The sequence below is a fragment of the Arachis hypogaea genome, chromosome 5 (assembly GCF_003086295.3).
Source record: "Arachis hypogaea cultivar Tifrunner chromosome 5, arahy.Tifrunner.gnm2.J5K5, whole genome shotgun sequence".
Taxonomy (NCBI): domain Eukaryota; kingdom Viridiplantae; phylum Streptophyta; class Magnoliopsida; order Fabales; family Fabaceae; genus Arachis; species Arachis hypogaea.
The window spans coordinates 104,303,017-104,323,524 of NC_092040.1; the positions used below are offsets into that span (position 1 = coordinate 104,303,017).

General features: G+C 35.4%; 2 protein-coding genes and 1 long non-coding RNA gene across 10 annotated transcripts; all 3 read left to right on the top strand.

Moving 5' to 3' along the window:
- The first annotated feature begins 476 nt into the window (after positions 1 to 476).
- Positions 477 to 6,091, top strand: LOC112802423 (uncharacterized). The gene is made up of 6 exons (XR_003202395.3): positions 477 to 836; positions 1,590 to 1,635; positions 1,798 to 1,894; positions 2,969 to 3,219; positions 5,566 to 5,715; positions 5,807 to 6,091. It is a non-coding gene; the product is annotated as an uncharacterized lncRNA (long non-coding RNA).
- A 5,344-nt stretch (positions 6,092 to 11,435) lies between these two features.
- On the top strand, positions 11,436 to 13,462 carry LOC112803925 (uncharacterized). The gene is made up of 3 exons (XM_029298749.2): positions 11,436 to 11,616; positions 11,695 to 12,687; positions 12,762 to 13,462. The coding sequence occupies exons 1-3, from the start codon at positions 11,436 to 11,438 to the stop codon at positions 13,460 to 13,462; spliced, it is 1,875 nt and encodes a 624-aa protein (XP_029154582.2).
- A 24-nt stretch (positions 13,463 to 13,486) lies between these two features.
- LOC112802422 (uncharacterized) lies at positions 13,487 to 16,682 on the top strand. 8 transcript variants are annotated; one of them, XM_072237687.1, is made up of 5 exons: positions 13,489 to 14,136; positions 14,814 to 14,883; positions 15,188 to 15,362; positions 15,444 to 15,628; positions 16,144 to 16,682. In XM_072237687.1, exons 3-5 carry the CDS (start codon positions 15,249 to 15,251, stop codon positions 16,145 to 16,147), a joined length of 303 nt encoding a protein of 100 aa, XP_072093788.1. In that variant the 5' UTR covers positions 13,489 to 14,136; positions 14,814 to 14,883; positions 15,188 to 15,248; the 3' UTR covers positions 16,148 to 16,682. The 8 variants fall into 8 exon arrangements, with proteins under 8 accessions (XP_025701425.1, XP_072093788.1, XP_072093790.1 ...); XM_072237689.1 differs by having other exon boundaries at positions 13,697 to 14,136; positions 14,231 to 14,883; XM_072237690.1 differs by having other exon boundaries at positions 13,697 to 14,136; positions 14,231 to 14,883; positions 15,217 to 15,362.
- The last annotated feature ends 3,826 nt before the right edge of the window (positions 16,683 to 20,508 follow it).

Here is a 20,508-nt window from a genome sequence, read left to right on the forward strand (position 1 = left end):
ACATGGTATAATAACAAACCTGAAAAGAACATTTTTATTGAAGAGTAGATTTCATTAGAAATTGCAATAATTAACAACATTTCTAGTAAACCCATAGATTGATGTACATGAATACAAAGATTTTGTTTCTAAGATAAGATTTTTTTTAGTTGATATCTTTAGTTGATATTTTTTTTCATTTATTAATTGTATTTGGATAGTATTGTAACCGGACCGATTTGGACGGTCAGAGGCATGGTTCTGAAAATCGGACCGGACCGGCCGGTTCAACCGGAATAACCGGAAACCGGTGGCCTAGCCGGTCCGGGTGACGTAGAAAACCGTCTGGCAAAAAATCGGTAAAAAACCGGTCAAACCGGCGGTTAACCGGCGAACCGGAAGAACCATCCGGTTTTTTGGCGGTTTAGTGGTTTGCAGCTTCAATGTCAAAACGACGTCGTTTTGGCTTAAAAAAAAAAAGAAAAGGCAAACGCGTAGCGCCGAAACAAACCTAACCCACTACCACTAACCCTAATCTCAATCTGAGCTCAGCTCCCCTTTCCCCTAACCTAATCTGCGCCAGCCTCCATTCACCCAGCAAGGCCACCATTCGCCACTGACAACCATCGACAGCAGCTGCGCGACCACCACCGGCCGAGCCCGCCTCCTCGTCGCCGAACGTCACTTAGGCCGCCCCTCATTCGCCACCCACAACCATCGACAGCAGCCGCGACCACCACCGGCCGAGCCCGCCTCCTCGTCGCCGAACGTCACCTAGCCCGACCCTCATTCGCCATCCACAACCATCCACAGCAGCCGCGATCACCACCGGCCGAGCCCGCGTCCTTCTGAATTCGGTAAGACTCTGTTCTTTGCTCTTTCTTGATTTTGGATTTTGATTTTCTGAGGTTCTGTGAGCTCGCCTGTTCTATGCTGCCTTCTTGATTTATGATTTTGATTTTCATCATTGCTGTTGTTGATTTTGAATAATGAATATGTTTGTTGCCTTCTCGATGCATGGCACTTGTTTTAGATTTCTGGGTTCTCAAACCTGCTTTACCTTCATTTGGTATTTGGCCTTGTTGCCCAGCTTGCCTCTTAAAAGCTACAAGAGATAAGAATAGGGGCTTTCCTTACAGTCCTCTATTCACATCACATTGCTTTTGTCATTGCAATTTGCAAAGGATGCTATAGTATGTCATATCACTTCCCTGTAATCGAAGGGATTCATTTTCTCTAAATTTTTTTTGGTGGGTGGGGGAAGGGGGGTGGGATTTAAGTTTGATCAAATTCGATATGATTGTTGCAGAACATTTTGGCAGTGATTTTCATTGTATAACTTCTATTGGTCTTTATCCATAGCACTGTCTCAATTTATTGACTTCCCAATTTATCGTGCATAAACTGAGATTTGAAAAACATGTGTTGGATTTTGCCTTTTGACCCACTTTTGTGTTTACTTATTCCACTCACTATATGAAATGTGTGATTTTTTTTTGTGGCTATTCCTGATGAATGAAGAAATCCACCATTAATGAGCTGCCGATTACTTCCATTATTTTCCCTGTCTATTGTTTTTGAAATATATTGCAATTTGTTTAATTTTGCAGATCTATTATATGCTTATGAATGGCGTGGCTGGAGCTTGGAAAGAAGGTAAGTTATCTTTTAATTTTATAGTATATTATTTTCATTAAAAAAAGAAAAGGTTACACAGCTTGCAGGAGATCAGGCTGTTCCCATAAATAATGCTATGCCATATAATTTAAAGACATAATTTTATTTACTGACAATGTACTGTTTAATACCTGAGTGCAGAGAATTTATATGAATATTTCTAGAGCTTTGAATACATCTTCATTTAGGCGTGTGGCAGGGTCAAGCAGTGGACCTATTTGGAAATTTTTTCGTTTAGGTTGGTTTATGTTTCTAACATTCTTTGGTATGTTTCCACATGTAATTCATGGTTAAACCTAATGCTTAGTTGCAAAACCTCATTATTTATGCTAAATTGTGGTATGAGGGATGAGGTGGAATGTTGAATGTGTTCCATTATTAACAATCTATTATAACGAGTCACCTTCATTGTACTCTTAGTTGGAACACTTAATGATAATTATGATTTTTGATGAGTTGCACCTTTGATTAGTTGAAAACTTGCTAGTAATTGTTTCTTTTGAATGTAGAACATTATGGATTTGTCATTATGTGCGTTTTTTTTTGTTTAGTTATAAATTTTGATGTTTGAAGTTGTTTGTGTACCTCTAATATTAAGTAATGGATAATTTATTATGTGAAATTTTAAATTTTATTAAGTTAGAAATTATTGAATTTATATATTTAAAATTATTTTTAGATTTTTTAATAATTTTATTTAATATTTACTTAAACCGGTTGAAACCCGGTTGAATCCCGGTCGAACCAATGAACTATTGAACCAGTAACTTCACCGGTTTTTTGACCGGTCCGATTCTCGCAACCTTGGTCAGAGGTCACCGGTCCCAGGACCAGATAACGTGCATAATCGGTGCGAACTGGTTTGAGCTGGGAGGTTTTCACCAAAACCGGGGAACTGACAGTTTTCAAAAACCCGAACCGGTTCGCTTCTTCAAATTGGTCCCAGGACCAGATAACGTGCATAATCGGTGCGAACTGGTTTGAGCGGGGAGGTTTTCACCAAAACCGGGAAACCGGGGAACTGACAGTTTTCAAAAATCCGGACCGGTTCGCTTCTTCAAATCGGTCCCAGGACCAGATAACGTGCATAATCGGTGCGAACTGGTTTGAGCTCGGAGGTTTTCACCAAAACCGGGAAACTGACAGTTTTCAAAAACCTGGACCGGTTCGCTTTTATCTTTTAAACCCCCCCCCCTCCCCGGGCCCCGGGGGTACGACATCGTTTCATATTAAGAAAAAGTAAAACCCTAATTTCTAATTTGGACGGCACCCCTTCTCTTCCCCAACCTCATGCTCTCACACTTTCGGCCAGTCACAGAGCTCTCAACCTCTCACTCTGACCGGTCTATGCTCGCCTCTCTCTCGCCGGTGCTCGCCTCTCACTCTCGACGGTCTGTACTCGCCTCTAGCCGGCTCATCTTCTCGTCTCCGTGTGTGCTGCTCTGCTCACCTCCGTCTGTCGCCTTCATTGCCCCGCCTCGTGACTCGTCTGTCCCTGCAGTGTTCTTTGACGTGCCTCCACCTTCTCTGCTGTGACTTGGGTTCTGCTTCTGCAGTGTAGAGGTGAGCTTTTGATTTTTTTTTTAGTTATTTTATATTAATTTTTAATAGTTGATTGTTTTTGTTTTAATGTAGGTTTAGAATAGAAAATTTGAAAATGTTTATAATGTTTTAATGCTTCTGTTTTAATTTCTGTTCATTTATTGAAAATGCTGCTCTTTGATGCTGTGAAAATGCTGGAATGCTGTTTTAATTTCCTCATAGTTGCATATGAGAAATGCTGTGATGTTGCAGTGCTGTTTAAATTTTCTCATAGCTGAATATGGCCAGGGAAAATTCCAACTTCTAGATTTTTAATGCATCTGTTTTAATTTTCTAGATGTTTTAATGCTTCTGCTGCTGCTGTTTTTACACTTTTTTTTTATACACATTTATAGGAGGGAGAATTAGAACATGATATGATGATGATGAATAAGCAATTACTAAATCTCTGGGTAGCTAGCTACGATATCCATGACTGACCATGAGTATCCATATAGTAAACCTAACAATTCTTATAAAACACATTATACAACAATAATTTTTCTGTAAAATTCATGACAAGATACTGCTATAAAATTTTTGCTATTGTTATATCTCAAATTCTCAAATGAATTCTATTTTGTGATATATCATTATCAAATTTCAGCTCCTTCAAATTCTCAAATGAACTGATTCATTCAACTAATATATACTAAATGAGTGAAATATAGATAATCAGTGATCAGTTCAATTTTGTTCAAAAGACAGTGACATTTCTTTAGATAAAACAAAAGTGTTACTACCAATAAGTATATTATATAATCATCCATCAAGTTCAAATTCACAAACATAAAGGCTAACCATTGCCACACGCTGAATGAACATTCAAAGTAGCAGTAATAGGCAATCATCAAATTACATAAGTGCCAGAGCACATGATAACTCCAAAACCTGTGGCATCATTAAATCAAAATTAATTTTTGGCTGCCTCTAATACAAACATCCAAACATGAATAATTATCTTCCAAATATAACCCTACTTTTAGCTCAATCTGACACATTCTGTTCTATTCCATAGCATCACAAAATACTCACACCAAGTTAAATACATCACAATCAAACAAAATAGAGAACCTAACAAGCTACCTTCAAATTATATTGGGTATACATAAAAAAATTGTCTCTGGTACAAGAAAATTAAGGCTCTAGAATGTTAAGTAGTTCATTCTTTCATAAAGTAACAAGGTTTAATCATACACAAGCAAATTAGTCAAATTAAGGCTCTGTTTGGGCAGAACATATCAAAGAGATTAAAAGGAAGAAGACAAAGATGACGAACGCCGGCTGACCTCGAGGAAGAAGCTGTGATCAGTGAGAGTGAACAGGGGTTGGAGCTTTGGAGCATGCCGACAGGACGAAGAGGAAAGCTCCTGAGTGCGATGGATGGCTGCAGTGTCCCACTCCTTGCGGTGGCAGTGGTGGAGCCTAGATGGCTAGGTTTTTTTTTGGTTGAGGGTAGTGCAAGGTTCTAAATTGTGAAGGAAAGAAAAGGAGAGAGGGGCTGGGTCACTGGAACAAGGAAGGAATCAGATTGCTTTTCTTTTTTTTTTTTAAACCAAGCATAAAACGACATTTCATGTAAACCGGCTGGTTCAACGATTTTTATATGGTTTTTGAAATGGTAGTTTCTCCTGATGGACTGAACCGCAAAGGCTTCCGGTTCTAATTGGTTTGGTTCGACAGGCCAGTCCGGTTTTTAGAACCATGGTTGGAATGCTTCTGTTTTAATTCCAATTCTACTAATAGGTTATGCGATAGTGTGATTAGATAATAGACTTTGTGAATTGATTGAATTTTTTTGTTTTCTTACAGGATTTTAAGGTGGTGTCATGACTTTCATCATGTACACCATTTTAAGATTTTTTTTATTGTGTGATTATATTTTCATTTAAGTGGGATTGAGTCAATTAGTTCAACTTGTGATCCCCTAGTTGAACTAGTAACCTAGTGATCTAATAACTTAACCAATTGAATTACTGTTTTGATTTTGATAACTATATATTTGGGTATAAAAATATAAAAATATTATTTATTTATTATTTTAAAATAATTTTTAATAAAAAGATCTATGTAAAAATAATGTAAATTGTAATTTAAAAAATATTAATATTTTTATTTTTACAATTAAAAAATTTATTAAGCACATTAAAAAAGAGAAATTTTTTTATTTAAAATTTTTAAACAACTCAATTGCAGCATCCAAAGAAGCTCAAATTTCATCTAGGTACTTTGATTTATGAGTGTATGAAGAAAATTAAGACGACTTAACAAATAACAATATATTAATGGGAATAATTAGCAGCATGTTTTATCAATATGATTTTCCAGTAAGGCTTCCAGGACAAAGGCTGCTTAGCAACAGAACAGTGAGGTGCTTAACAAATGTCGAGTCATTTTAGCCATGGCCTCCGGCCTTGAAGAAGTCACAGTCCTTTTCACAAGATTCTTGCGGAGTCCGCGTGTTCAAGGAGCCTTAAGGTCACATCTCTTTTCTCCATTAAATTTGTATCTAGCTTCAATTTATGAATTCAAATCCATGATTCATTCGGTAACTGTGTTGCTATTGTAGGTATGAATCACCTCATTGGAGATCCTTAGCTGCAATTCGTATTCAAGTTGCATGGAGATACAGGAAGAAACGTCTAAGTCGTGCTGATTCTGCAGTTTAAAATTTAAAATTAAAATAGAATGCGAGTATATTACCACATACAAACGTGTAATTGTGTAAATAATAAAGGGACAAAATTGTAGTCTGAAAATTTTCAATATGGAAGACAACTGTTGTAACTTGTAAATGAATAGCTGACGTGGACGTTATGCATTTTCGTAAAACGCAGGTTGCGTTTTGCAGGTACGGTCGCTTTTTGGGTTTCTCGCAGGTTGCGTTTTGGAGGTGCGGTGGCTTTTAGGGTTTTGATAGAAATTTTATATTATATAATGCACTAGCTGGGAGGAGAAGTACTTCATAGATCTAGATCTGTAATTGAGAGAGATAGACAGAAAGAACGAAAGAAGCAGCGGCGAAGACGATGAGGAATTTCTTCGGTGACCACTGAGTATATATCATCACGGTTGGTTCAAACACCACTATCTTCTTAATTTATTTACTATTATTTATTTTGTTGTTTTTGTTTTGGGTCTGTTTTTTTTTTATCGGTCTTTATTTATTTAATTTTTTGGTCAGACTTATTTTGTTCGAATCTTCTATGTTCTTTATTTTTGAGTTGAGTTATCCATAAAAGCATTAAAAAAAAACAGTGGGTGCTCCGAAGGAAAAATGGAAAGTAGGGTTAGATTACAAAGTGTACTATAATTGTGAGATTGTCAATCTGAGATTTGATTGCGAGACTTTGTCAAGGTATAGTAGTAGCTCATTCTGACGAGGGTTAGTGGTAGAAATTTTTTTTGAAATAAAATAAATAATTTTATTTATTCCTGAAATAAATTAATACAACTTTGTCTATAAATATACAATTTTTTATTATTGTGTCATCGTAGATCTGGGTATTACCCACCGATTTTAGAGCAAAATCGCGATAATCGACACCGATTTGTATGCAAATCGGAAAAATATCACTGGATCCGGTAGAAAACACAGATCCGAAGAGTGGAACTGAATTTTCCCCTCAGCGAGCTCATTGCTGACCCCATCTTTTGCCGAGTTTAGATGACAACTCCATGGTCATTTTTTTTTTCTAATTTGTATCTTTATTTAAAATTAATACAAATTTTAGTTTTTTTTAATTTTTAAATACAGAAAGATTTTTTTTATGACTCCATTATTGTGATTACTCACTAACATATAAGTTTAAATTTTAATGACGTCAATAACATTTAATATTAAATTTTAGTGAAGTCACAACATTTTGAATTTTATTATTTCAATTTGTTAATTTATTTTTTGAATGAATAGAAATTGATCTTTTTATTTTTAACTACAAAAGATTATTTGTTGACTCATATTACTCATTAACATATCATTTTAAATTTTAATAAAATCAATAACAATTAATTTTTAGTTTAATTCTAACATATAATTTTATTTTTTATTTAATTTTTTTCCGAATCAAGTAAATACTTTCTTGATTTGCATGCAGATCGGTGTCAGCTATCCCCATTTTGCTCTAAACTTGGTGGGAGGCCCCGATCTATTGCATAATTCCAAAAAAAAAAAATTATATTTGTAAATAAAATTTGTTTAATTTGACTTGGGAATAAACAAATTATTTATTTTATTTCAAAAAATTTTGTCGCTGATATTTTATATAAGTGTTTAATCGGTGGATTAATACAATTTCAAATAATTCGATATCTGATGAACTCAATATGTATAAAGTATCTTTGTGAATGTAATTTAGTTCAAATATTAATTTAGAGCTGTATGTTTATTTTGAACAGTTGACTAGTAACAAAAAAAAAAGAGTAATACCCCAAATAGGTTCTTAAGAAATTTACCATCCGACAGTTTTGTCCCCCACAAAATTTAACTAAGATTTTGACCCTGAGGTTCTCAGATACCCCCCAAATACGTTCCCAAAACCGTTTGATCCGGTTAAAGTGGTGACGTGTCAGGTCAATTGTGACATGTCACCTTTAGGACATTTTGGTCCCCATCCACGGTGGACAAAACGACGTCGTATTGGAACCAGTGGCAAAACGACGTCGTTTCGGGGAGGACAAATTCGTCCCCACTTAGACAGAGAATGCAAACGGCGTCGTTTTCATGTTGGGGACCTATTTGTCATATAATAGTATCTTAGGAGACCTATTTGACCTATAATTTGTGATGTTAAAAGAAGCTATATTTACTTCAACGCAAACTTTAAAAACACATTGACATTGGTCTGTTCATTTATCAAAATGGTAACATAAACCTGAGAACTCAAACATGTTAACCACACAAATATTTGGCTTCAATAGCAACACAAACCAAATCAAGTCAAAGAAGGTTTATTTTCTTTAACACAAACTAAACGAAACCATTTTAAATAACATAACGTCTTCTTCCTCCAACATAACAAAAGGTGGTAACATAACTAAGACAACAACTTTCACACTAATTCTTAGAAGTATCATTTCTTGAAAGACTGGTTCAACCCTCGTGTGCAACAGGTGGCACAGTATCTAAGTTGTTCAAATTCATTCCAATACGAGGGTTGAACCAATCTTTCAAGAAATGATGCTTGTAACAGCCCAGACCACCCGCTAGCACGATATTGTCTGCTTTGGCACACAAGGTCTCACGATTTTACCTTTGACGATAGGGATGCTAGTCGAAACCCCCCATACTCACTCGTCAAAACGCGTCATGCTAGGGAGAGGTATCCGCATCCTTATAAGGCATGCTTCATTCCCCTCCCCAACCGATGTGGGACCTTACAATCCACCCCCCTAAGGGAGCCCAGTGCCCTCGCTGGCACATCGATTCGGGCTCTGGCTCTGATACCATCTGTAACAGCCCAAACCACTCGCTAGCACGATATTGTCCGCTTTGGCACACAAGGCCTCACGGTTTTGCCTTTGACGATAGGGATGCTAACCGAAGGCCCCCACACTCACTCGTCAAAACGCGTCATGCTAGGGAGAGGTATCCACACCCTTATAAGGCATGCTTCGTTCCCCTCCCCAACCGATATGGGACCTTACAATGCTTCTAAGAATTAGTGTGAAAGTTGTTGTCTTAGTTATGTTACTACCTTTTGTTATGTTGGAGGAAAAAGACGTTATGTTATTTAAAATGGTTTCGTTTAGTTTGTGTTGAAGAAAATAAACCTTCTTTTAACTTGATTTGGTTTGTGTTGCTATTGAAGCCAAATATTTGTGTGGTTAACATGTTTGAGTTCTCAGGTTTATGTTACTATTTTGATAAATGAACAGACCAATGTCAATGTGTTTTTAAGGGGTTTGCGTTGAAGTAAATATAACTTTTTTTAACATCACGAATTATAGGTCAAATAGGTCCCCTAAGATACTATTATAAGACAAATAGGTCCCCAACATGAAAACGACGCCGTTTGCATTCTCTGTCTAAGTGGGGACGAATTTGTCCTCCCCGAAACGACGTCGTTTTGCCACTGGTTCCAATACGACGTCGTTTTGTCCAGCGTGGATGGGGACCAAAATGTCCTAAAGGTGACATGTCACAATTAACCTGACACGTCACCACTTTAACCGGATCAAACGGTTTTGGGGACGTATTTGGGAGATATCTGAGAACCTCAGGGTCAAAATCTTAGTTAAATTTCGTGGGGGACAAAACTGTCGGATGGTAAATTTCTTGAGGACCTATTTGGGGTATTACTAAAAAAAAAAGGATGATCCATATATAAATGAGGAAAGAGACATGGAATGAGAAGAAAACAATAGTAAAAATGGAGACTTATTTGAAGCAAATTATAAAATTGTTGATGCAAATGAGGATGAAAATGAGGAAGAAGATGAAGTTGACAACATTGACGACATTGGTGTGCCTACTACAGGTATGACTACTACAACATATAATCAATTTGAGATACTTAACTACTAGGTTGTTTAGGTATTAATATATTTTTTCTTGACCGTTTAGTTATTTTTATTTTATCATCATGTACCTTATTTTTTCCATCCAACATTTAAGTTAGTATCTACTTTTTATCAAAGAAAAGACATCCAAACAAAAAGTTTTGAAATATTTAGGGATAACATTAATAATTATGTTATATAATATTATAATTAAGTTGTAAATAAAAATAACAGCCTACAAACTTATAAATATCTAATTATCTGCTGTTGTGTATGTCGTTATACGGCCACTAAAATCTTCCTTCAATATAAATTTAAGAAACTAATGGCCATTCACCACAACCAATTTATAGCTTGGATATTTATGGGGTAATATATATATATATATATATATATATATATATATATATATATATATATATATATATTTTAAATTTGTTAAAAATTTTAAAAATATTTTCAATATTTAATTCGATTTAATTTTATTTTTAATATTAAAAATAAATTTTAAATTTATCTTTTTGTTAAAATTTCTATAGTAAAAATTTAATTAAAATATTATTCTTTTTCAAAAATCCTCTACACTCTTTATTATCATCCTCTCACTTTATCTCTAATTACCTACATTTCCTGAATCAAAATTAACATCATAATCCAACCCTCACCCATACCCATTTTACCATCGCCTTCACTTCCTCATCTTCAACCTCTATGGTGATCCTTTTCAGCCTCTACAGACGAGTCAATAGTTAGTGAAAGTTATTTGACCACAATATTTGTTTGCATGCGAGACATAAGTGGATCTCCAACATATATTATAAGTACTTTTTTTTTCTGTCAGATTATATAATTAATTTTATGGTATCTTATTTTAACTTGGTAACTTATTTCCTATATATTAACAATTTTTCCTGTTTATTATAACTATAATACTTTAAACCAAATAATAGGGCTTAATTTTCTTTCATATAGTATTTGTTGATACATGTCCAAATGAGTCTGCATGGGATAATTGCTTGCATATGGTGTTAGGGAAATTACATGTTGCGTTTTCCATGTTTTTTAATTTTTTTTTTCCTGTAATTCACAAGTTACGTTTTCATATTCTATTTTTATTACAAAATGCAGGTTGTTTTTTTAGCAACTTTTTATTTTTTTTTAACTTTTTTGACAAAATGCAGGTGTCATTTTGATCAACTTTTTCTTCTAATCGGTTGGTTTATGCAAAACGTAAGGTGCGTTTTGATTATTATACATGTTTAAATTGGGAGGTTTGACGATAAGAACTGTTCTCCATTCTTTCTCGAGCATGAGTTTTTGGTAAGTATTGGTGGTGTAAAATTTAGGAGAGTGAGTTTAAAGAAAAGAAAAAGTTGAGACTTTCGGAAGCAATGGAAGGTACTGCAAATTTGCGAGTGTATTATAATAGTGAAATTATACCACATACACACGAGAGTGAGATTATACCACATCCGTTTTCCCTTATTATTCCATGCACCATGACGTTTGCAGAGTTACAAAACAATCTTTGTAGAAGCATACAAAGTCATATTTCAAAGAGAGTGAACAATATTTTATACAGGAATCCGGTCATCTTATTTGGCAAGCTAATGCAATTTCATATAATGTCCATCACTGATGACAAAAATATGCAGCATATGTTTCATATTTATCAACAGAGTCGATTTCAAGTGCCAATGATAGAATTGTATGTTGAGTTTGAACATCTTGGTATAAATGCGATTGACCACGAGTCAGACATGGATGAAGTTAGGGATAAAGTTTGGGAAGAAGATAACAGTGATAGTGAAGATGAATTCGAAGCCAACTATGAAGTCAATGACGAAGACGAAGATGAGAATGAGTATGCAAATATAGGTATGTTTATTCAATATAGTTACCATTGGTTTATTTACCCATGATTGACTAATGATAGTTCACATTTGTTTTGTGAAGGCATTGTGGCGGCCAATGATAGTGAGTTTAGTATTAGAATGGAATTTAATTCTAAAGAGTCAGTGATCTCCGCAATCAAGAATTATACTATCTCTAGAGGAGTCGCTTACACGATGTACGCGTTTGAGCCTATGACGTTATATGCAAAATGTAAGAGGTATGACAAAGGTTGTGATTGGCTTATCCGAGCTAGTTTGAATAGAAAGAAAGGCTATAGGGAAATTCGGAGTTACAATGGCAAACACACGTGTACCATTGGAACGATTTTACAAAATCATTCCAAGTTAGACTCAAATATGATTGCAGATGCTATCAGGCCATTAGTTGAAGTTAACCCATCGCTAAAGGTGAAATCTATAATTGCAGAAGTTCAATCTAAATTCAACTATACTATAAGTTACCGTAAGGCTTGGTTGGCAAAGCAGAAGTGTGTTGCAAAAATCTTTGGTGATTGGAAAATTTCTTACCGGACTCTACCATGGTGGTGCATGGCAATGTGTGCCAAGATGCCAGGCTCACGAGTTCGAATAGAGACTCTACCTATTTATCGAGGGAGTGAAGAGGTAAACGGCATAAGGATACTTCGGCGGGTATTTTGGAGTTTCTATCCATGTATTAGAGCGTTCAGACATTGCAAGCCATTAGTCCAGGTTGACAGCACACGACTTTATGGAAAATTTAAAGGTACACTTTTGGTTGCGATTGCACAAGATGGGAACCAAAACATTGTGCCGATTGCTTTTGCCATTGTAGAGAGTGAGACCGCCGAGGAGTGGGATTTTTTTCTTCATCAATTGCGAAAAAATGTTGTTACTCAAGATGGTGTGGGTATTATCTCTAATTGCCATGAGTCCATCCAGGCAGCAATAGCTCGTAGTGACGGTGCTTGGGCACCGCCAAGAGCACGACACATGTTTTGCATTAGACACATTGGAGCTAATTTCTTAAAGAGATTCAAGGCCCCACACTTGCATAAGCTTGTTATTAACATAGGTATTTGAAACTACTTTTAGTCCAATTGATAATGAATTTATAGTGCCTACTTATGATAATATGGTGTTTTGTAGGCTATTCTAGAACAGAGCAGGAGTACAATATAAACTATGAGAGGCTTCAGGAGCGAGGTGAGGCATACACTAATTGGTGTGATGAGATCGGTCTTCAGCGTTGGGTATTGACATTTGACGAGGGTTATCGTTGGGGTCATATGACGACAAATATGGTAGAGTGCATAAATTCGGTCCTGAAGGGTGCATGCAATCTTCCTGTAAATGCGATACTTAGAGCTACTTGTTATTGGCTGAATAAGTTGTTTACTCGGAAGAGTGATGAGGCTCATGAGCGTATTCGTAATGGATTTACTTATTCAGAGTTTGCCACTCAACGGGTTAAAGAAAATCTTCATCGTGCGGGAAACATAGTGGTAAACCGATTCGACAGGCACAATAAAGTGTTTGAGGTCCATGAAATGGACAACGGTTCAATATTCACCGTTAATCTTGCGCAACGAGTTTGTGATTGTGGTCATTTTCAAGTGGAGCGACTTCCATGTCGCCACGTGCTTGCTTGTTGTGCTAACCAACGTCTTGACTGGCAAGTATATGTAAATGACGTGTACAAGATGTCTGAAATTCGTAAAGTTTATAGTGTAAAATTTTTACCGTTAGACAACCCAGTTACATGGCCTAAATATAAAGGTCCAAAAGTAATTGGTAATCCATTACTGATGAAAGTGGCAAAAGGACAACCCAAATCAATCCCTACTTGAGCAAAATGAACTTGCAAAAAATGCATGGTACTTGGCAGTGTACTCTATGCGAAAGAGAGGGTCATAGCTCTAGTCGATGTCCTCGGCATGTTGGTCGAATTCAGGTGGTATTGGTGGAGGTCTGTAGGAGTAGTGGAGTACTGGTGTTTTTTTTTCACCTTTTTGTATATCAACTTATGTATTAATTGAAATGTTTTGTTACTTTTAACACACCACATATTTGTATATCAGCTTAGTGTCCAATATATCTGCATTTGTGTACCAGCTTTTCCATATAAGCTTTTCTTCAAACACTTTAATTTTGTTTTCAGAAGGTAACCCTACTGAGAAGTGAAAACCCTTTCACTCATGATGTATGTGAGAACCCCCGAACACCCTTCATCACTGAGAACCCTCTCTCCCAGCCTTCTATCGCACCCTCTATCACAAGCTTCCTCCTCAGATTCGCAACCCTCGCACCCGCTCTCGCAACCCTCCATCAAAGCTGCCTCTGTCGGCGCGCCCTCCGTCAGCATGCCCTCTGTCAGCGCGCCCTCCATTGGTGCGTCCTCCCTCGGCAATCACTCTATCTCGCAAACCCTCTCACTATCTTTGTTGCCTCTCTCTCGCTCTTCCCTCAATCGTCGCTGACTCTCCCTTAATCGGTGCTCAACCCTCACCATAAACACTACAAGGTACGTATTTATTCCCTCATTGTTTCTTTGTTCCTATGTGATAAGGTTCATTATTTTGGTTCCCTCACTGTTTTGCTGTTTCTCGATGTTGTAGTGATGTGGAATGGAAGTGAAGCGAATGTTCATTACATGAGAGTTTTACTCCTGTTTGAATTTTAGCATACTGATTTTGATGCTCCTGATGAATTTATTGTCATGGAAAATAAACAGTGGATGCGTTTTAATTTTTTTCTTTAAATTATTTTTCTACTTGGTGTTTCAATGAAAAAGTGTGTGTGTGGTAGTATGATGCATTGGGCTAGTTAATCTATCCAGTGGACATTATTTGATCTTAATTTCATTTACCAATATTGATTCATAGAAAAATTGGCTCTGTACCATTAGATGCTATTTAGAGATCTTTGAAAGGCCAACATTCGAAGGAAGATGAAATATGATTTTAAACTGATGTCAATGGCTCAATTCTAGTAATGTTTTTAATATCATCAACTTCTGAAAGGGATAAGTCTTTTATGACGTCTAATAATATTTATATATCTCCCTCCTATTGACCTAAGAAAATTAAGCAGTAAAACAAATAGAATTATGTGACTTAACTTCACCTGTAAACACTACTTTTACATTTTATATGAACTTAAATTCGTCTTGTAACACTTATTTTACATTTTATTTGTCAGCCTTAAGTATGGGTTGAACATTCTGCATGGCATTAAAGGTGAAAACAAGAATTCAAAAAAATCGCTGAAGGTAATATAATCACTGATTTTCAACTCTTTTGTTGTCCTTGTTACTGTTTGAATCAAATCTTCAGCACCCATGGCCAACTGTAATTGAATTTTGCATTGTAGCCTCATAAACATATTTTTTAGATGGAACTTCAAGTACTTGTTTCGATGGTGGTTCTTTACTAAAATATATGGGGACTATTCTTTAATCTCAGTATATATTGTTGTTTTACTTTTTCCCCTCCCCATTTTGCTCAAGATGTGGTTATTGAGAATGAATTTGAGAAAGAGCTACTTGCTAACGTGATTCCTCCAAGTGATATTAGGGTCACTTTTGATGATATTGGGGTTTTAGAAAATGTGAAGGACACCTTGAAGGAGTTGGTCATGCTTTCTCTACGGAGACCTGAACGTTTTAGCAAAGGACAGTTGGCTAAGGTGGGGACTTCTATCTTTTCTCTAGCCAGCAAGATTGCCCCAAGTGTTATTTTTGTCGATGAGGTTAGTATCATATTTATGTGTTTTCCTTTTCTGTTATCTTTTTCTGTATTTTTTCCTGGTTTAATATTATGTGTGTGTCAGGTCGACAGTATGTTAGGAAGACGTGAAACTCCTGGCAAACATGAGACTATGTGTAAAATGAAGAATGAGTTCATGATGAATTGGGATGGTCTTCAAACAAAAGATAAAGAGCGTGTATTTGTTCTCCCTGCTACAAATAGGCCCTTTAATCTTGATGAGGCTGTTATTAGGGGGCTTCTAAGAAGGTAAACATACTATTTCAATATCCTATTCTAAGTGCTAACATCAGCCATTGGTTCAAAATTTTCAATGGCTATGATTCATAGGGAACCTTGGATCATCAAGAACCAAAGTATAGTTTGCCCCATTAAAGAAAAGCTCTTGTTATTCTACATAATATTGTACAGGTTGTGTACTAATTGGTAGTCTTTTATCTTTAAACATGCATATTTATGGTTTCCCCTTTCTTTCAGGCATTCTATTAATCGAGTTACTAAGTTTTGTGAATACTTGTATTAAGCTTTAAAATGGTTTTATCACTGCTATTGTACACATTTTCTGTATGAGAAAGGCCTTTCATTTTTAGAGGGTTAAATAGCAATCCTTGAAAGTTCATGGTTTATCGCTGGTATGCATTTATATTGATGTTGCTGATTGTCAAAAACCGTGGGTTTCTTTGTGTTTGAAGATATCATTCCTATGCTAATATGTAATAAACTTAGTATGCAAGTTGGTATCAATTTGATTTGCTCTTTTGCAGGTAAAATATGGCAAGAAAACCAACACTTGCATTGAGAGTTATACTTGTGGAAGGGTCGCAGCATTCGCTAAAATAGCCGACGCAATGAAGGCTGCAGGTGGTGTAAAAATGGGTGCAGCTACGGCTGCAATGATAGTAGTAGCAACTGCAGCTGTGATAGTAGTAGCTACGACTGCAATGATCAAAACAATGAACAAAAGATGCTCCTCAACAGTCTCCAAAATAATGTATCTTTATCTGTTTTTGGATTTCTTTATGTAGATTAGTTGAATGTTTTCCGAGTTTTATGGTAACAAAGAGAGCCATTTGCGGATTGTGATATTGAGAGATGGTGAATATAATGACCACTTCAAATGTTCCGTTAGATATAGAATCATGAAGTCTTAGATGAAGCTGTACACTCAACTGAGTAGTGTGTTTTAGATATTGTAAATTTTATTTTGCAAATGACTTTGTGTAGTAAATTTATTTTCTTTTTTTTTTTCAATTTTCCTGTTCCAGTTTATGATTGTATTTTTATATAAAGTTTATTTTGATAACATGATTTAGTTTTTGCATAATGATTAATTATTTAATGTTGATTATGCTAGCTTCCGCAATGTTGAAAGTAGTGTGGAGTGGCCTAGTGAAAGGTTTATGTAGCTATGGCTGGCTTTTTAAAGGTAGTCATATCTTGTAGTCATCAACTACCACGTTTATTAAGTGTAGCTATATCTTTTCCTATTGACATAAAAAGGGTAGTCATATCTTCTCTATCAGCACGCTTTCAAACTGTAGTCAAAATCAACCCTATGGGCACGCTTCTAAAAGCATGGTTGTATGCCCACTTTTTGATACGCTTTTAAAGCGTGGTTATAGGATTATCCATACCACCATGTTTTTAAACATGGCAATAGATGAAAGCGTGACAAAAAATAAAGTGTACCAAGAGATCGACAAAAGTGTGGCAATAGAACTACTGGCATTCTGGCGGATGTGACCCTTTTAAAAGCGTGCCGATAGCTCAAAAAGTGTGGTGAAAAACTATCGCCACGCTTTTTTGTATTTTTGGCACATTTTAAAAGTGTGGCAAATAACTGATTTTCTTGTAGTGCATCATTGAAGAAGAGAAGATTTGGTGATGATGAGGATTATTTTGAGCAAATAGAGAAAGAGAAGGAAAAGGAAAAAGACAATTCTCAACAAAAAAAGGTAAACGTGACTTTCTTAAAATTTGATTATTAATGTATCATGTTATGTTGTTTTCTTATTTAGTTATTTATTTGATTTTCTTATTCTTATTCATTTGCATTTGCTATTTTTAATTATGACCATATATGGGAAATTATTGATGAGAGGTGAGAAAGCTAACTACGTAGGCCATTGCATGCTGCTGTGTATTATCTTAATCCTCATCACCACTATGAACCTAATTTCATGGTATAGTTGTATGATAAAATTGGTTCCTAACCAAGAAGAAAGGAGTAAGATTGGTCTTCAACTTCCTGAATTCAACATGCTAGAGGCCTCTTTGGCAATAAAACTACAAAGAGTAGTAGAAAGACCATGCTATCTACTGAGTGGTGGGACTTTTATGGAGATAATTGTCCATAACTAAAAAAGTTTGCTATCCGTGGCTTAACTTGCAGCTTTTTTGGATGTGAGCGTAATTGGAGTGCATTTGAAATGGTAATTTCCAAAATTATTCTTCATTTATTTTATTTTTTATTTTTGTATACATATTAACTACAGATATTATATGTTTTGAGGTTCATACAAAGAGAAAAAGTCGATTGTATCAAAAGAAAATGAATGACTTAGTGTATGTGATGTACAATTTGAAGTTAAAGAGCAAGCATATTAGAAAAATTTCGAAACTTGAATTTGAGACAGTACATTCTGATGATGAGTGGATAACTTAAGAGATTGATGAAAATTTTGCTGAACGTGTTGAGCATTCTCACCCACCAACACTTGACAATACTAATGATGATCCTATTATTGAATTCGCTATTCCAAGTATGAATACTAATAAGCTTAACATAGGTGAGGGAGGTGAGTGTGAGTTCATTGGAGATCCAAATAAAAATTAATGGAAGAAGAACATGAACATGTGAATGTTGATGATTTTGTTGATCATGTCAAACTTGAACCTGAAAGAAATGACGTTTCTAAAGAAGATGGTGAAGATGAAGATGTTGATGGAAGATGAAAATATCGGAAGATTTTAATTTTAGACTTTTAATTTATTAGAACATTTAAATTTTTTTTCGATTGTGTTATATTAAGCTTCAATTGTGTATGTTCTATGTTAAACCAGATACATACTTGTAAAGGATTTAAATGTGTGTTCTAAAATATTTGTTATAATTGTAGTATTATTTTAATTTATTATGTGTTTTGAGATTAAACTTGTTAATTTTAAATGCCTATATATATATATATATATATATATATATATATAATGTGATTTTAATTTTAACAACACTTGCATAGCCACTATAACCACCATAAGCATAGACATATTAGAATCCATCATTTATATAAACACATACACACCCCTTAAGTTAAAAATCCTTCCCTAGCCTTCAGTGCCTCACCTTAATGACCTCACCTCCTTCTTTCTCTCAAAGTCACAAAGTTTCCTTCAGTAGCATCGTTGGCAAGCCTCCAACCGCTCCCACCCAGTTCCCTCCCAGGCTCTCACACACCTTCCTTCATCTCACTCATCTCCTTCGGTATTCATGTAGTTTTATATTCACGGTATTATACAGATACCCACGGGGTAGATATTACTCCCCTTGTCCTACCCCATTTATTAATCGAGTACTTGTACTCACCACCCACAGAAAAAATACTCCCTAAATCTGCTCCCCAATGGGTAAATCTCCGCAAATACTCGCCTGCCGAGAGAATTTGTCATCTCTATAAATGACAACTCTATATATGTGAATCCAAAGGGGGAAAAGGAATAGTAGGTGTAGCAAAGATAAATTGGACCCACTCAACCATAAAAGCATTCATGTTCCCAACAAGTTTGAATTTCAAATAATTTGTAGATTTTTTTTATTTTTTGTCAAGCTTTTCATTTTCATTTTAATACTTCAAGCAAAATCATTTCGCTTCGTGGTATCCGCTGTGAATTAGTGATGCACACTTTGGGATCTATTTTTTTATCCGTGCGTATTTTGGGACATAATATTTTCTTTTTATTTATTTCAATAAAAAATCCTCATATATACATCTGCTATAATGCATTAAGTATTTTGTATTTTCTTTCCTTGTATTAGAGCACTGCAAACCAATTTGTTCAGGTTGATAGCAACTCAGCCTTTATGGAAAATTCAAGGGAACTTTGTTAGTTCCAGTTACATAAGATGGCAATCAAAATATTGTGCTAGTTGGATTTGCTATAGTTGAGGATGAAATCGTTGATGCATAGTGCTTTTTTTTTTTATAATTTGCAGAAGAATGTTGTTACTCAAGATAGCATTGGTTATTTCTAATAATCAAGCATCTATCAAGTCCGCGATAACTTGTAGTAATAGTAAGTGGAATCTTCCGATATCATTCTATCTATTTTATGTAAGGCACATTGTATTGAACTTCATAAAGAGATTCAAGGAACTACACTTGAGCAAACTTGTAATCAACATAGGTAAGTCACACATTTATATTTATTATTTACCACTTTTTAATTTTGTTTTGATTGTTGAATATGCCATGTGTAATATAATCCCCTGTGTTGTTTCATGCAAGTTGTTCAAGGACAAAACATGAATATAACATATAGAGAAAGTATAGGGAGCTAATGACCTAAGCGTACAATGTGTATAATGAAGGTTTAGAAAGTATTAGAGATATGATTATTAGTGTTACATTGTCCTATCAGGTTACGTTTTTTGAATGAGTGGTTTCAGGACATAGTATTAGAATTCCAGATCCGGAGGGTCAAGAGTTCGAACTTAGGTGAACCCAAAATTAGCTTTTTATAACATGAGATATTTATTATCCCTGGTATCCGGATGGTTATTCTGGATAGTATAGGTGATATTCATTTTATTCGTAAACCAAAGATTTAGCCCATTGTACACATTGTACGTTTAGGCCATTGGCTCCCTAGCACTACTCTAACATATATTACTAGCGGTTGTGTTAGCGTGACAAGGCATACAATAGGATTGCACGCATGAAAATTGGGTTTTGGCATTTATCGATTTATCTTTGGTGTCAATTGACCAAGAACCTAATTTAGTGCATCAATTATGTGTTGAAGGTAGTATGCAATCTTCTAGTTACAGAAATAGTCCAAGCAAGTTTTTTTTTTTATCAATTGAATGTGTTATTTATCCAGAGGAGTGTCAAAGTTCGTATGCAACTAAATGC

Excerpts from the sequence above, each read along its gene's own strand:
- LOC112803925 (XM_029298749.2), top strand. The coding sequence starts at position 11,436 with ATGATAGAATTGTATGTTGAGTTTGAACATCTTGGTATAAATGCGATT. Across the intron at positions 11,617-11,694 it reads GAATGAGTATGCAAATATAG|GCATTGTGGCGGCCAATGAT; the intron begins GTATGTTTATTC and ends TGTTTTGTGAAG. Across the intron at positions 12,688-12,761 it reads TAAGCTTGTTATTAACATAG|GCTATTCTAGAACAGAGCAG; the intron begins GTATTTGAAACT and ends GGTGTTTTGTAG.
- LOC112802422 (XM_025845640.3), top strand. The coding sequence starts at position 15,249 with ATGCTTTCTCTACGGAGACCTGAACGTTTTAGCAAAGGACAGTTGGCT. Across the intron at positions 15,363-15,443 it reads GTGTTATTTTTGTCGATGAG|GTCGACAGTATGTTAGGAAG; the intron begins GTTAGTATCATA and ends TGTGTGTGTCAG.